We start from the raw sequence: 15,224 nt of genomic DNA on the forward strand, positions 1-15,224 counted from the left end.
ATGAATTTTAATATTGAGGCGTATTAATTAGCTTCTTTCAACTGTTATTTTTACATTTTTAAAGGTTTTTAACCAATTTTTTTATAGGGTTTGGATTTGTTCATGTTGTGAATTTAAAAATGTTACACATTTTAATGTTTCCAGATCTTTACATGTTATATTGACGTTTTTTAAAGTCTTTATGAACTTGAAAACTTTATTTTACATTTTGTGGTTTCTAACCTCACGATTTGTATCTGCTGTTTGAATTTTTAGCCTTTTAATTATTTTAAGGTGCATTTCTATTAAAGGTTTTCATGCTCAGTGGAACATATGATCTTTGACTTTTCTCAAGCTCTACATATTCTCAGAGGGTTATTTTGATTATGACTGTACAACACAGTGATAAACCTCAGCAAAATCAAGTGTGTTCAGTGGTATTGGTCAATGATGAATCCCAGAATAATGGCACTGAACACGAGGCTTAAAATGTTGTTCTTCTGAGCTAAAAAGTGAGTTAAGAGTTTAATCTCCAGCATCAAAGAAATTGTGGTTTGAGAACATCAGCTCCGCCATCTCTCATCAGGACCATGATGTTCCTCCCATCAAAAAATTCCTGCCTTGCCTCATGCCTCAATAACTTAACAATAACGTGCTGGCTGATCTCACTGGGAGAGCGTGTGTGTACGTTGGACCACTGTGGCACCTCATTGCCAGCTGCAGCCATAGGGACACTAATCCTGATTTATATCAACACATAGTCAATGTGTTGATACGACTTGTGATGCATTCAGGGTATGTCGGTAAACGTCATTCTCACTGACACGTAATGTTCTGTTACAAAACGAAAACATCTCGTTTTGTCCATGATTGTGTCCCTCATTTATTTCAGCTTCAAACACTAACAGACTGTTTACATCACCCCCCTGCTGACGTCAGGTCTGTGAATGTGTTTATTATGGTTAACTATGGAATGTGACAAGTCCAGGGTGGTAGTTTAAGACCCCTGCAATGCAAACAACACACATGTCCAACACATGTCCCATGTGCTGAGGTCTTTGTTAGTTTCATCGAGAACTAAAAATGTGGTGTGACGCAGTGACGGGCTCATAAATCAACATTCTGTTCACCTAGACTGTCGGGCGGAAAGACAGTGATGAGCAGAGGTGGAGATTTGTTAGATGATCTCATTACACAGTCGTGAATGTGTCGTCCATGCTGATCCTCAAGTGACCTCTTGACGCTTTCTCACATGTTGTGTGGGCTAATTTATCTGTTTATCAGTCATAAATATTCCGTTGTAGAAAAACATCAGAGCACATACCACCTCAATTTACAGCAGAAACAAATACACTCCCAGTGATAACACACACACACACACACACACACACCTCACAGTACAAACTCTACCATCTGTCCGTCAGGCTCCTGACAGTTTAATGAAACTCACATCTGAGCGACACATAACACACATCCTCACCAGCTGCTTATATCAGCCAGGAGGGCAGAGCGTGAGTCTGTGTGTATCATTCTCTCCACGAGCATCAAGCTTTGAATCATCGGCCCTGAGAGCAGAACAGACCAGGAGGTGTTTACAGGGAGAAAAGGTTCAGGAGTCACAGGGGTGAAGATCAGACGAGAGAAGAGGCAAAGGGATACGTCTTGTCTTTTGTTTTTTGAGAGTGATCTAAACATCAAGCTGGCGGCAGATGAGACCATGAGCTTGGAGGAGGAGGGAGAGGCCGCCGGAGGCCGGGACAGCCCAGCGGATAAGGAGTCGCACGGAAAGCTAGTGCGCGTTGAGCTGGAGTGGGACATCCCCATGGCAGTGACGCTGCCCGTGCAGGTGCAGCCTGACCCCGCACACCAACCCTTCCCCTTCCTGGAAACAACACTGGCCGACTTGGGCATCGAGGAGTGAGTGTGCTGTGAGGAACCCTCAGAAAACAGATGTTTCAGGTAGATTTAAATATATGTGTGTGTGTGTGTGTGTGTGTGTGTGTAGGTCAGAGGTGAAGGAGAGGGTGGTGTGGGTCGACACCAAGAAGACGCAGGTGAAGAACAAAGCAGGGAAGCTGAAGGAGAAGGAGATCACCATCCTGGAGGTACGTCTTAAAGATGATAGGAGCCCAAAAATTCTGTAATGTAGCAAAGTGCCAAAAAAGCCCTTCTGGTTTCTTCTCGTAGGTGCGAGTGAAAGCCCAGAAGGCTGGAGAGAAGGAGCTCCAGGAGGTGTTGTACAGCACTGAGGCCCACACTGACCGCTCCTTCTGCCGCACCGGAATGAACATCCTGCCCTGGAAACAGAGATACACAGGTCCGCAGAGAGCTTTCACTGATTTACCATCTTGAAGTGCTTTTACTCTTCGTTTACCAGGGGGGCTTGTGCATCACTTGCTGTTAGCGTGGCTTCATAAAACGTAGGAAATAATTGTTTTTGTGCAACCAAGTGGGATGTGGATCACAACACTGTGCTGCACCCTGAGGCCATGAAATGACATCATCCCAAACATGACATGAGCGTCCAAATAAAAACACTAAACTCAGAACTTGAGAAATTTGTGAAAAATCTTTGTGACGTTGCTCAGTGAGGTGTTTTCACCCGTAAGTTTCTTTGTTTATGACCAAAAATCACTTATCGGATTTCCGCAAATCTCAGTGGAAGGATGTTCTGTTCAGTTTTTCTTACTTTCTTTAACATTGTGTGGGTTTTTTCATCCTCATTGTTTTCCCAGAGAAGGATTCGATACGGTGGCCCTGAAAGCTCAACGAACGGCAACTTAAGAAAACACATGCAAGTTGACAAAACACCTGCCAAAAGAGAAAAGCGCTGCAAATACCGGAACGAGCTGCAAATAGAGAAACGCGCACCGTAAATTCGAGGATAAATTAGACAAAGACACAGACACACTGATATCTTTGTGTCTTCGATGCAGCTTGTTTTTATTTTGAAGGACTGTTAGGTTGTTGTGTGGTGAAACAAACATCAAATGTGCTGTTATTTCCTCTTGAGCATGTCAGTGCCCTAACAAACACCTCTGTGTCTGTGTCAGGGGAGAATGGAGCGACGGCTGTGCAGATGACGAGGGCACTGGACATGGAAAACGAGCAGCCGGACTCGACTGAGGCAGACGGACAGCGGGATATCTGAAGAGAAGCACCGACATCTCAGACCTGAAGTGTGTTTTGATATAAATCACCGAGCTGCACATTTGCTTCCTCTTTAGAACGAGGGCAGTATAGTTGTTTAACTAATCCTTTGCAGAGTTTGTATTTGTTTAGAGGATCCAGAGTGTCGTCAGTTTCTCGTTCTACACCAGGATTAATGTCTAAGTTTGAAATCTGCCTGAGTTGAAAGATTGTGTGAAATTCTTTGCTAAATTGCTGCGTTTGTAAAAAGATAAATAATCGTTTGCACTTGTCGAATGTGTGACAGGAAACTTTTGTATAGTTTTGTGTTTAAAGTAGAATCATCACCTCGCAATTGCATGACTCCACCAGCCAATCATGTCTGTCCGGCTCAGGATATATGTGTTGTGACGTGTTTGTGCAGTCGTCATTATTCTGACAGAAACTTTATAAATCCCCTTAACCATGACCAATTAATGCCTAACCTTAATCCAATTAAATTCACATCTTATCCCAAACCACAAACTCTGACCTGATGTGAAATGCTGTTACATTCTCCCCAGTTACTGTGTTGAACTTCATGAGTCACCGTGAAGTTGACATTTGACCTTTGACCTTTGGGATGCAACACATCATCCATCGTCATGTTATCCTCTAAAAACATCTGTGTGAAATTCTTTTTGTAATTACCCGGTGGATTCTTGAGTAATAGTCGAGAACTTGGTTTGTTGACGTTACAGTGACCTTGACCTTTGACCACAAGTACTACATCAGTTTATGTTTGAGTCCCAGTGAACGTGTGAGAAATTTCTCGTAAGGCATTCCTGAGAGATGAGGCTGCATTCCGACCACCTGAACACTTTTCCTGCCCTACATGGTCACATGTCGAGTTGCTCACCTTTAATAGTTTACTAAAGGTATAGAAAGCAGTTCAATAATTACAACAAGTGTTATCTCTTAGTTCAAATGTGTTTAGTTACAGAGCTCTGAGGGTTTTCAGAGCTTTCACAGGATCACACATCTGAGATGTTGAGCCATTAGATGAATCCCTTCATAAGATTAAAGCAGAACAAGTGGAGGATCCATGCAGCCGCTGACTACAGATTGTAACTGGGAATGAAATATTATATTTAACCGGAGCTCAAATTTATTGCTACACATTTGGAGCAAAGCCAGAGATCTGTGTGAACAGCAGCAACAAGGGAACAGTAGCAGTTCTGAGTAGTGCTTTGCAGGAATGACAAGAAAACTAAATACAAATGTAACCAAAGGATGGTAAAGAGGGAGTCTTAAAAATAACCAAAGTTCAAAAAGGGCATGCAAATAAGTAAATAAATAAATGGTTCATACTCCAGGGGAGAGCTCCTGAAGGTAATAGTAGTTACTGTAGATATCTGAAGTGCTGTACTTAGATCAGCTTTACGGAACCTATGCAATATCAGTCCCATTTTCCACCTCCAGTATAAAAATGTTTCTTTGCTGGCCTCCCCGTCGGCTACGCTGCAGAGATGGCGGCGCTGAGTTTGGCCTGTTGCTCCACAGCGAGAGGGATCACAGCTAACTGGAAGTCTGCCAAGTGGCGCTGGGCAAATTCCCTCATCAGCAAGGCCACGTTGTTCTGGGTTTCTGTGGACGAGAGACACAAGCTTGTTTTCAGACGTGAACTAAAATAAGTCAGGAAAACTGGGTCTGGATGCAGGACATGAAGTACAATTTAGAGTAAAACCAAATTTTGTGTGTCCTTGCCACACTGGCCATCAAGACCATGACCTGGTGGCATTGCTTTTAAGTTTCTTTGAGTCTTCCATTACAATTTCCTTTGTTTGTATGATACCTCAGTCACATATATGTTTGCAATTTGGTTTTAAATGAGAGTCTCTTGCCGTCCCTGCAGCTTCTTTGAGAATTTCTGTGTCGGGTTTTATAGCCAAAAGCTCTCGAATGGCCCCGTCTTTCCAAATTGATAACTTTGTCTGTTTTTCTTCGTGTATTTAGATTTTCGTGTATCGTAGATTTTCCTGCTGTATTCTCAAATGTGCTCACCCTGACATTTTTGGGATATTTTAAGAGTGTGTTTGTATCGTTTCGGAAAACGTCCAGAGTTACTGACTATAACATTTGCATCCTTACATACAACGCCTCTGGAATATTTCAGTGAAATGTCTGGTGTGAAAGCTGCTCGAAAACCAGCAGATAGTTTACTGTTGATTTCAGTTAGAGTAAACATTAAAATAAACTAGATTTGCTTTCTTGCCGTCTGTTCAGTTTCCATGCTTCACATCTTGCAGCCTGAATCTAAATTTTAAGCAACAATATTCACCTTCATTAATGTCCTTGTTGCCCAACACATCACTGGATGCAGCAACTATGGGCTTCATTAACTTCACAACCTGAAAGGAAAAAGAAAAAGAAAAAATCAAAACAAGTCATCAGATGTGACATATCCTCCTAACACCCACCCAGGGGTTGAGTATACTCCCTGTCAACAGAAAGCTGTGTGATATCTTTCTGTTGCTTATTTGTAAAAGGCTCTGAGGTGAGAAGACTCAATTCGGCCAAGTTCAACTTACAGAAACTAATTAAAAATTCAAGAAACACGTAATATTAAAAGACACCATTTTACTACCAGACTGAAAAATCCACATGGTTACTCCTCCAGACACAACTTGTTAACAGGCATATTGATCACTGTATCCAAATGCACACATCACACTAGGTGTCTGAGTGTAATACAAGCATGGGATGTTTGCTCTGAGATCCAAGTATCTGCTTGTAGATATATTGCACATTTTCCCTTCAGTGTCTATTTATACATCTTTGCAACTTCCTAATTTTTCAGGGAAAAACACTTCCAGACCACATGAATACAGAGACGGTATATTTTCGTATATCAAGCTTCCCAGTAGAGTCACAATCTCAACACACACGCTCTCTCTGCACTTGGAATGTTAATAGTGAGTGTTAATGAGCTGTGTACTGTACCAGATCAGGACTGTGTGTGTAGAGCATGGCCAGGCAGCTGAACACCGTCTTGTTCTCCTCCAGGTCCTCTTTGAGGGGAAGACGATCCACCAGAGCTGGAACCACCTGTCACACAGCACAACAACAGCTGATTTCACTCAACAACAAACACACTTCTGTCATTAGCTGAATGTTCTGCTCACTAGTAGAGATAGAACCATCTTGAATGAGAGGTGTAAATTGTATCTGTACCTGCTCCAGAGGAACAGCTTCTATATTGCTCATGATCATCCTGCAGAGGGCAGCACACAGGTTGTCGATCACCCTGAGGTCGGACTCTTTGGTCAGCATGTTGGAAAACACCGACAGCATCATCGGAAAATCTCTGGTGCACACTTTGCTAAGGAAACCCCTTAGAAAACGATTATGACACAACTAACTCCAAACAGAAGGGCCAACGGGGGAAAAGGATACGTTACAACGATGGGTCCAGCTGCCTGGGCCAGACATCCCAGTCCAAACACGCTGTTGTTGCGAACCTCTGCGTCACTGTCCCTCACTCCGGCTACCAGCACGGGCAGCAGCCGGTTGGACAGCCGGCCCGCCAACCCCCTACCCCCAGCTACGCCCGCAAGGGACTCCAGGATTTCTCCAATAGTGCCCAAGGAGAAGGAGCGTTCTGCCACCGAGCACGAGGATTTCTGTTGAACAAGAACAGAATCAGTCAGCCTCTGACCAAAACCAGTAAAAACTGTGTTCGAATATTCTGATTCTAAAAGTCGTCCGGGCTTCCAGACTCACAGCTTTGCTCATGATGAGAGGCAGCAGGTCATTGAGGAACGGGGCGAAGCTGTCTGCAGGGACAGAAGCGGCCACTAGGGGAATCCCCTCCCCGGCAAACTCCTGTAGCATGCCGTCATACTCGGCCTGCAACAGAGAGCACGCAGAGTTGTTACGGCAGGGATCTGGTTACGAAACAAGATCCACCCAGAGAGACGGATCAAACTGAAATGGTCCCTGCCATTTTTCTAAATGTTGCCACAGACATTTTGTGCGTTATCATGTAGATTGATGTGAATACAATTCTGACACTACCTTATATAAAAATACTATTTATTTACTATAACATGACAACAATCACTTGTGTATGACATGTAAATATGGACTGAAATCTTCATAAGCAGTGAGGAGGTGTTTGACCTGTTGTTCCTCGTCATCAGCTTCATCAGCCCCCCCGTCCTGACAAACCATCTGAACAGAAAAGAGAGAACAACAGCAGAGGGTTATTAGCAGAATTAGCTACTGCAGATGACGTCATCTCCTGATCCCCTTTAGTCTCTCACCTTCTTCTTCAGCACATCGCGGATGATGTCGCTGATCTCCTTTAGGCGTGACGGATTTCTGAAAACCTCCTCCTTGCAGGTCTTCATAAGGTTGTTCATGGTTTCCAGGACCGCCATCACAACCGGGCGCTCCTGCTCTGTCCGAACCGTTTCCAGGAGGCAAGGCAGCACCAAGTCCAGCAACTTCAGAAGGGCTAAGCAACGGAATACAGTTCAAATAAGCTGAAGGTGAATACATTCATACCTGTTGTACGGTCTTAGAAGATAAGGAAATCTGTAAGCTAGCTGACCTCCACGTTAATGTTTGTAGCTCTGCACATTTCTGCGTTTCCTAATAATAACATCAGCAGTTCAGAGCTCCTGAGAGTAGAGCTTTACCCTGGTGGTTGGCCTCAGTGGGACTCTCCTTCCACGCTTTGTGCTGAGCTCGACAGAACTGGCCCATGGCTCCAAATGCTGCCCTGCGGACGTCCTCATGGGGAAACTAGGGAGGTAGAGGAGTGAGGGAGCATAGAAAAGCATCAAGTTATAGCAACGGGGAAAGTGTTACTCTACTCTATATAACAGAGGACAAGACAGCTCCCCGAAGTGACGCCAAAGTGTCTTGATTGTCCTCTAGTGGCTGGCTGCAGTAAAGGTTAGAAACCCTGGCTCCTCTATGTTAGCTTATTGACTAATATTTTGTATTTTGCAAATTTCCCAATTAACCAGAGACTATAAATAAATAACAGATTAGCAATTCAGAGAAGTCATATTATATATCTTTTAAAAGGTCAGTTTAATAACTGAGAACATGTTGCAAGATAAAATCTTGAAAGTCTGAATTCGGCCACATCCATTTAAACCCAGACACGATGTAAACACAAATACCGACCACAAAGTGCACAGACCATTAGACAAAGAGGGAAGGTTGGACCAATGACTTACATCTCTCATCTCGTAAACCTGCTGGAAGCTCGACTCCAGGAAAGCTTGAAAGGCAGCTCTGTCAGAGGAAAGCACAACAAGTTCAGAACTACTGACCGATATTAATATACAGGCTTTTGAGGAAGATATGACTGAATTAGAAAATTAAATTCAAACTATGAATCTGCAGTTATGACCATTCATTTGCCTACATGAATATTACAATAAAATGAGTGAGTGGCAGTAAATATAATATAAAGGATGTTAAAATGTGTGAAACTGTGGTAAAGATCTTACCCTGTGTTGAAGGCGATCTCTCCCAGTGCGTCACAGGCGTCCTCCTTCTCATCGATGTAAGAATTCTCAACACTGAACCTGAGAGACGGAGAAACGTGGTGTCAGATGGGTCGATAGCAGAAGATGTCGGGGTGGAGATATACTATATATATGTATATATATTCCAGAAATCTCTGACTGTGGCTGACTTATCCTGAAAAGTGTCGAATTTGGTGCAATTTGGAAACACAATACGTTCAATATTTATCAACTTTAATTAAACAGGTGACCTGGGACTTGAGGCTCTGCGTACAGAGTCAAGCTTCTCTGAACTTTGATTAAACCAGTGTACAGCTCTCCCCTTAATCCATATCTGTATGCTTGCGACTATATTTTCATTTTAAACCGAAACTGTGTGAATGTGCAAAAACCTTCACTCTGTATACCTACGAGTGCACGTGTGTACGTGTGTGAGACTTTTACCCTGCAATATCGTTGATATCCGCCTCGGTGTCATCTTCTGTAAAATCAGATACATCTTTTTCTTCATCTTCTTTATCGTCGTCTTCATCATCCAGGAGCACGAACGTCTTGTCCTCCTCAAGGTGAGCCTGAGGAGACATGATGGAGAAAAGTCAAAGGCTGTATAATACTCATATCGTTGAGGAGCCGCAATTACAATATATAGTTTTTACCGTGATGCCTTCATTAGACTTGAGGGCGAGCAGCATGACTGTGGTAATGGCAGTGAGGTGAGGAGTCAGGCATTCAGGGCTGACTGTGGATACAGCAGAGTATAGACCGTACCTAAAAGAGGGATAGAGAAGCATATAACATTATTTCAAAATAATAGAAAAAGCACCAAAACAGTTGTGGCAGGAAGGAGACAATATGTATTCAGGAAATAATCTAGCTACATACGTGCAGCGTCTCAGATCGGGGTCATCGATGGTGTCCGTGAGGTTGAGGCCCAGCTGAATACACTCTGCCGCAAGAGGACTGAAGACATCTTTGCCAATGGTACGAGCCAACACAGACAGTGTGTCTGAGAGCAACAACACAACACAGTCAACATCCAGTCATCCAGGCTACATGCACTCAGGGTGTTGTTGAGGCAGATGCAGTACCTACCCAGCGACTGAGTTTGTAGGGACCTCATTTCCTCCGTGGTGGTGGTCAGGAAGCCCTTAAGGTTCTCAATTACAGGAGGGAAGTACGGAACCAGCAGCTCTTTGGCGGCATTGGCTGAGAAGAAAGTGATTCAAATAATTATCAGCCTTTTAACCAGCGTTGAACTGAAATATTGTTTGGCTAAGGTGTAAACCTGCCGTCTCTCTCAACCAACAAATAGTAAATACTTTAGTAAAATGAACCCATACACTTGCAAAGTGATGCTGTCCTGTTAACTGTGACAATCGTTTTTTATGTGTGTGCTTGAATTAGGGAGGAAACTGAATACTTTCAAAGTGAGATGGTGTTAACCTTAAACTTAGATTTGTGAATCTGGGACCTCTTACCTATGGCGCCGATGGCTGACACAGCGAGCTCCCTTATCTTGAGGTTTTCAGTGTTGTTGAGGGCGGACAACATGGTCTCCATCAGAGTGGGAAGGTACGGTTCAATATCTGACCCTATTAAGGAGAGAACAATTAAAGAACAGGTAGCTGTGCAGTTTTCTGATTAGCTTTACGTTGTTTTACTGGACAAGATGTGCAGGTTGTTCTGGATCAGTCAAAAATCTTTAGCTTACCTAAGTTCTCCATGAAGTTCTCGAGGGCGTAAAAGGCCTTGGTGACGTGGCCGACCTTGGCCTGGTTCAAGGAGGAGAGGTATCCCAACAGCAAAGGCATCAACTCCGAACAGAACTTACTCACTTCAGGCTGTGAAGAGGAAGAGGTGGAAAAAAAAGTTTATAACCGGAAACAGAGAAATCTATATTACTTTGCAGGGGTGTCCCTACATTAGTATTATCATATCAGGTAAGCAGATCTAATATTGTTCTGCAACTTCCGATATACACTATCCCAATGACATAATCAAAACACTTAGCAGTGTTGACTTTCACATGGGATAAAATAGAATGCAGGATATGTACTATTGAATGATGCTGTTTGTCCTGACTCACCTGTAAGTGTTCAGAGAACTGTCCCAGGGCAAAGAGGCCGGCACAGCGCACCACTTGATCACTGTCAGAGAGACTCTGACACACGGCCTGCAGCATTGGTGACAACAGCCTAACACAGGTACACACACACACACACACACACACACACACACACACACACACACACACACACACACACACACACACACACACACACACACACACACACACACACACACACACACACACACACACACACACACACACACACACACACACACACACACACACACACACACACACACACACAGGTTAATACTCAAATCTTAGTGACTGATGGCCTATTAGTTATTATCATTGTGGAAAACAGACATTATGGATCCTCAAAGAAAAATAAATAAAACAAATTATGTCAGATAAACATACTTGGTGCGTATGTGGTCAGCACATCCTTCAGCCAGTACTGCAAGGCACAAGAGACCCCCCTTCTTCTGATAGGGGTTATCACTGGCGAGACAGGACTGAATGAAGGGCATCTGAAACACAAGATACAACACAGGGCATTGTAATGAAGCAGGCATGTGACTGTGGTCTCTTTACTAACACTTCACTTAAATCTGCATAAAAAAACAAAAAGAACTTCAACGTTCAAGATGTAACGTCAACCGCTAAGAGTCTCTCAATCAATACAATAACAAAAGACCGAGTTTGATGACATCATGAAGGAGCGTGGGAGTTAACTAACCAGTTGTTGGAACAGTTTCTCTGGAGGCATGTGGAGCGCCATTGTGTCAATGATCTGGATGTTCAAAAGCAAATTAACAAGTTCAATCTTATTTGGAAGTACACGGGTGGATTTTGTAAATCAACCCCACTCATAAACTTCTCCCCACCTGTGCAGCGCAATGTTTGGGATTGTCATTGTCCGTGTCTCCGTTGTCGTTCTCGTCGTCCTCTGGGTCGTGCTCCCCGGGTGGTGGGGCTGCCACGAGGATGGGGAAGATGGCCTGCAGGCAGGGGTTCAGCAATTTCTGCTTCAGCACAGTCTGGGAAGTAGAGGAAAATAAGATTGATGTGAATTATGGAGCTTCTTCTGAGCAGCAGGTGGCACCTTATATCCATCCCAAGATATTTACTCATTTATTTATTATTTATTCCTAGTGGCCAAGGAGCAACTTTACCTTGCTCTTCAACTTGATGAGGAAGGTGACGCAGGAGAGACCTTTCACCCGCAAAGAGTTACTCAGTGTGGTGTCACTGCCCACCTGACACAAACACAAACACACACATGGTGAAATTCAGATTACGAACATTACATGTAAGCTACAGGGGCAAGTTGAGAATACAAAATTGCAGAGGACAGATACAATACAGACAATTTGCCCCTACCTCCAACCAGAAGCGGATCATGTCGGCAATGTGAGGGACGATGACGGAAACCTCGCTCTCCATGAGCTCATTGAACACCTCCATGGCCTCGCTGGCCTGGTCCTGTCAGACAAAGAGAAAAACAATGAAAGAACAGGTCGGATTTATCCATAATCTTTAGTACACTTGACCTACAGCAGAAACAGCAGCAGTGATCCAATGTCTTTAACATATCACAATTTACCTGATCTGCCTTGATGAGGATTTTCAGGGCCGCAATCAGACTTGGGATGATCGAACGCATCAGGTGCTGTGGAGCAATCAAATGTAACTTCAGACATTGAAACCTTTCTTCAAAAGGACCTAAAGTTAGAAACAGTTTAGGCCTTTGATTATAGTTTGTTCAATAATGGTTTGTCTATAGATTATATGAAGCTGTACTGGCAACATATCGAGTGGAAAACAATGAGGCTGTCCCACCATCTCCTCTGAGCCGGTGTATGCAGTTATGGCTGTGAGGGTGAGGATGCAGTAGTACAGGGCGGTCGGGTTGCTGTGGTCCTGCAGTACAGCACTGAACAGCTGCAGCAGCTGGCAGTAGTGGGGCTTGAAAGACTCCGGGTTGGAGTCCATCACCTTGTTCAGCAGCAGGAGGCCAACCTGTCGGGACACAGGAGATGGGATTTTATTGACAAACACAACACCAGTCTGATTTCTTATAAATATTTCACACTGGATCTAAAGCTGCAGTTTAGCTTGATGGTTTGGTCATTGTGCTCCCAACTGTGCCATCAACACGTCACCACTGCATTTCATACTTGTACTTGATGCAGAGTGATTCAGTGTTTTCAGTCTTCAAAATGCAACCACACTGCCAGAAAAAGGCAAATAGGAAGAGGAAACACAAACAGAACAGTTTCCACAGACTCTTCTTGCCTCAGGCTCAAGTGCAAGGACACGAACAGCGACCACAAATGGACCTGACTCCCTGTACCTGTCTCTCGTGAAGGTTGCTGCTCTTGGTGGACTGATTGAGGAACTGCAGCAGAGCAGGCCAGCGGTCCGGTGTCTCGTGTTTGACCATCACTGCACAGAGCTGGGAGAGCGAGTGCTGCACCGTGTGTCTAAGAAATAAAGATACACAGACATGACTCCGGACTTATCCATTCATAAACGTGCTTTCAAGCTTTAGGGAACAACTGTATCATCTGTGTGTCTAGACAATGTCACTTTAAACACAATAAATCATGAAATCCAGAGTCAGAATAATGACACTAGACAATACACGAGTGTTTTAAGGGCATGTACATCATGATGATTCAGATATAATAAACTATGAGTGTAAAGACTGAATAACTCACTCTGTTTCCTGCACGAAGGCCTGCAGCACCACCAGCTTGAGGCTGTCAGAGCAAAGCAAACGTCACCAATTACAAGTTATGTTCAACCTCATTTCAACTCAACAAACGGTGTTAAAGTCTTCATTGAAAAATTTACGGCCGCACCTCTCTCTGTCGCCCGGGCTGATCTTGCTCCAGTGTTTCTTCACTCGCATCCTCAGCATCACTGCAGCTGACTGACGGACCTAAGAAGTCAAACAAAGAGATTTGAGCTGGTTTCTGTACAAAGTTAGACACAGAGACAGGAGCTGACACCTGTCACTCATCTGTCATTCTGGAGATGATGCTTAGATTTTCACTTTTTTCATTTTCAAACACTTTAGGTACCTCAGGGTTCTGGGAGCCGGTCATGACAGCACACAGGGCTGGGACAATGGCTGGATCTTTGAAAGCCTGCTTCAGCTGGGCTGTGGCCTGACAGTGGACAAAAGAAAGAGTGATCTCACCAGGTCTGGCTTCCTGCCACAGTCACATAGCTGCAGCAACACATGGCTCAGCCTTAACTCTCCATCTTTATGATGAGTTACTGCACTGAGAGCATAATGCTGAACACAGAGCTCACTCCTGCTAAACACCATGAGCAGGGTGTTTTACAGTTTGCAAGCATTAACTTAGCTGGGTTAGTTAGCTAGCTAACTTCTTGCACTGATGTTAACTTGAATAAAGTTGGGTGGGGCGTCACCTGCTGAATGACGGCATTGTCAGGCTGTGTCAGCTGCAACAGAATCTGCTCCAGTTCTTGTGTCATCTTGTTCGCTCCAGATGTTTCACCTCCGTTAACCTGCTGGTTCTGATCCACCTGGACTAAGTGTCACTGTGTTGGCTGACTCGCTGGTGTCCGGCCCACATGTATACACGGCCTCTGTGTGGCTCGGTTCGGCCGCGGTCAGCCGAGTTAACCTGCACTTTGTAAACTTCTTGAAGAGTCAGACGTGTCGTGGAGCTGAGGGGCCGATGAGGTGGAGCTGACAGACACGAGCTGCTCGGTTAGAGCCGACACGAGGGACAGAGGCTGAAGCGAGTCACTCGTGGGATAAGTTAAAGCGACCTGCGGGTCTTCAGCCGGGTGGCAACAAACAGCGCCCTCAGCTGGACTGGAGGTCACAGCACAACTCGTTCAGAAACTAAATGAGAACTAGAAAATTCCAATAAAAAAGTATCCCTAAATTCAAATTAGGAAAATCAAAGAAGTTGTTGATAAAGTGAAATCTATCTATCTATCTATCTATCTGTCTATCTGTCTATCTGTCTATCTGTCCACAATATGTAATGGTCCAAAGTGATGTGCTCACATTTCAGAGGCTGGAACAACATATATCTATAGATATACTTAACTACTTTACTTTACTTTACTTGATTTAGTAAAGGCATACCAAATAAATAATTTTATGTTCAGCATGTCTTGAAAACGTAATTTTTACAGTTCTTTCTCGTCCATATCTGAGTATATGGATTTGAAGTAGGCTGATATCAAGTAAATCGGTTGGTATTGATATATACAACGTCTGTGTGTATACCAAACTGCAACATGTGATTAAAATGTAGTGACTACTTAGGAGTGTAATGTGATATCTCAGTTTTTCCTTTTTAATAAATTTGAAAGATTTCTAAAATCATTTTAAGCTATTTTCATTATTAGATATTGACTGTACATTTTTAAGGTGTAATTTAATCTAACAATCTAAAGATAAGGTTGCAACATATCCGAATGTGAACAAAAGGATTCTGAACTGTATAAGGATAGATGAGTTTTAGAAA

The 15,224-nt window shown here is 43.6% G+C and overlaps 2 protein-coding genes across 2 annotated transcripts; one reads left to right on the forward strand and one right to left on the reverse strand.

The window, feature by feature from the left end:
• Nucleotides 1-1,696: 1,696 nt before the first annotated feature.
• On the forward strand, nucleotides 1,697-3,130 carry si:ch211-196f5.2 (uncharacterized protein LOC556372 homolog). The gene is made up of 4 exons (XM_053413063.1): nucleotides 1,697-1,896; nucleotides 1,985-2,084; nucleotides 2,167-2,296; nucleotides 3,033-3,130. Exons 1-4 carry the CDS (start codon nucleotides 1,697-1,699, stop codon nucleotides 3,128-3,130), a joined length of 528 nt encoding a protein of 175 aa, XP_053269038.1.
• A 1,102-nt stretch (nucleotides 3,131-4,232) lies between these two features.
• Nucleotides 4,233-14,502, reverse strand: ipo4 (importin 4). Its single transcript, XM_053412911.1, has 30 exons — nucleotides 14,149-14,502; nucleotides 13,794-13,880; nucleotides 13,572-13,651; nucleotides 13,428-13,469; nucleotides 13,061-13,190; nucleotides 12,547-12,726; nucleotides 12,311-12,376; nucleotides 12,088-12,189; nucleotides 11,880-11,963; nucleotides 11,592-11,744; nucleotides 11,444-11,497; nucleotides 11,125-11,234; nucleotides 10,720-10,828; nucleotides 10,345-10,474; nucleotides 10,112-10,225; nucleotides 9,726-9,839; nucleotides 9,516-9,639; nucleotides 9,290-9,401; nucleotides 9,078-9,205; nucleotides 8,616-8,693; nucleotides 8,340-8,397; nucleotides 7,791-7,896; nucleotides 7,413-7,606; nucleotides 7,270-7,320; nucleotides 6,871-6,996; nucleotides 6,544-6,770; nucleotides 6,322-6,454; nucleotides 6,091-6,195; nucleotides 5,429-5,498; nucleotides 4,233-4,734 (listed from the first exon to the last, which is right to left on the reverse strand). The coding sequence occupies exons 1-30, from the start codon at nucleotides 14,212-14,214 to the stop codon at nucleotides 4,604-4,606; spliced, it is 3,264 nt and encodes a 1,087-aa protein (XP_053268886.1). The 5' UTR covers nucleotides 14,215-14,502; the 3' UTR covers nucleotides 4,233-4,603.
• Between the last annotated feature and the right edge of the window lie 722 nt (nucleotides 14,503-15,224).

Source organism: Pleuronectes platessa, chromosome 20 (genome assembly GCF_947347685.1).
Source record: "Pleuronectes platessa chromosome 20, fPlePla1.1, whole genome shotgun sequence".
NCBI classification, from domain to species: Eukaryota; Metazoa; Chordata; class Actinopteri; order Pleuronectiformes; family Pleuronectidae; genus Pleuronectes; species Pleuronectes platessa.

Coding starts and splice junctions, on each gene's coding strand:
- si:ch211-196f5.2 (XM_053413063.1), top strand. CDS start 1,697: ATGAGCTTGGAGGAGGAGGGAGAGGCCGCCGGAGGCCGGGACAGCCCA. Junction 2,085..2,166: donor AGGAGATCACCATCCTGGAG/GTACGTCTTAAA, acceptor TTCTTCTCGTAG/GTGCGAGTGAAAGCCCAGAA. Junction 2,297..3,032: donor CTGGAAACAGAGATACACAG/GTCCGCAGAGAG, acceptor TGTCTGTGTCAG/GGGAGAATGGAGCGACGGCT.
- ipo4 (XM_053412911.1), bottom strand. CDS start 14,214: ATGACACAAGAACTGGAGCAGATTCTGTTGCAGCTGACACAGCCTGAC. Junction 10,475..10,719: donor AGTTCTCTGAACACTTACAG/GTGAGTCAGGAC, acceptor TCCTCTTCACAG/CCTGAAGTGAGTAAGTTCTG. Junction 9,206..9,289: donor AGTCTAATGAAGGCATCACG/GTAAAAACTATA, acceptor ATGTCTCCTCAG/GCTCACCTTGAGGAGGACAA.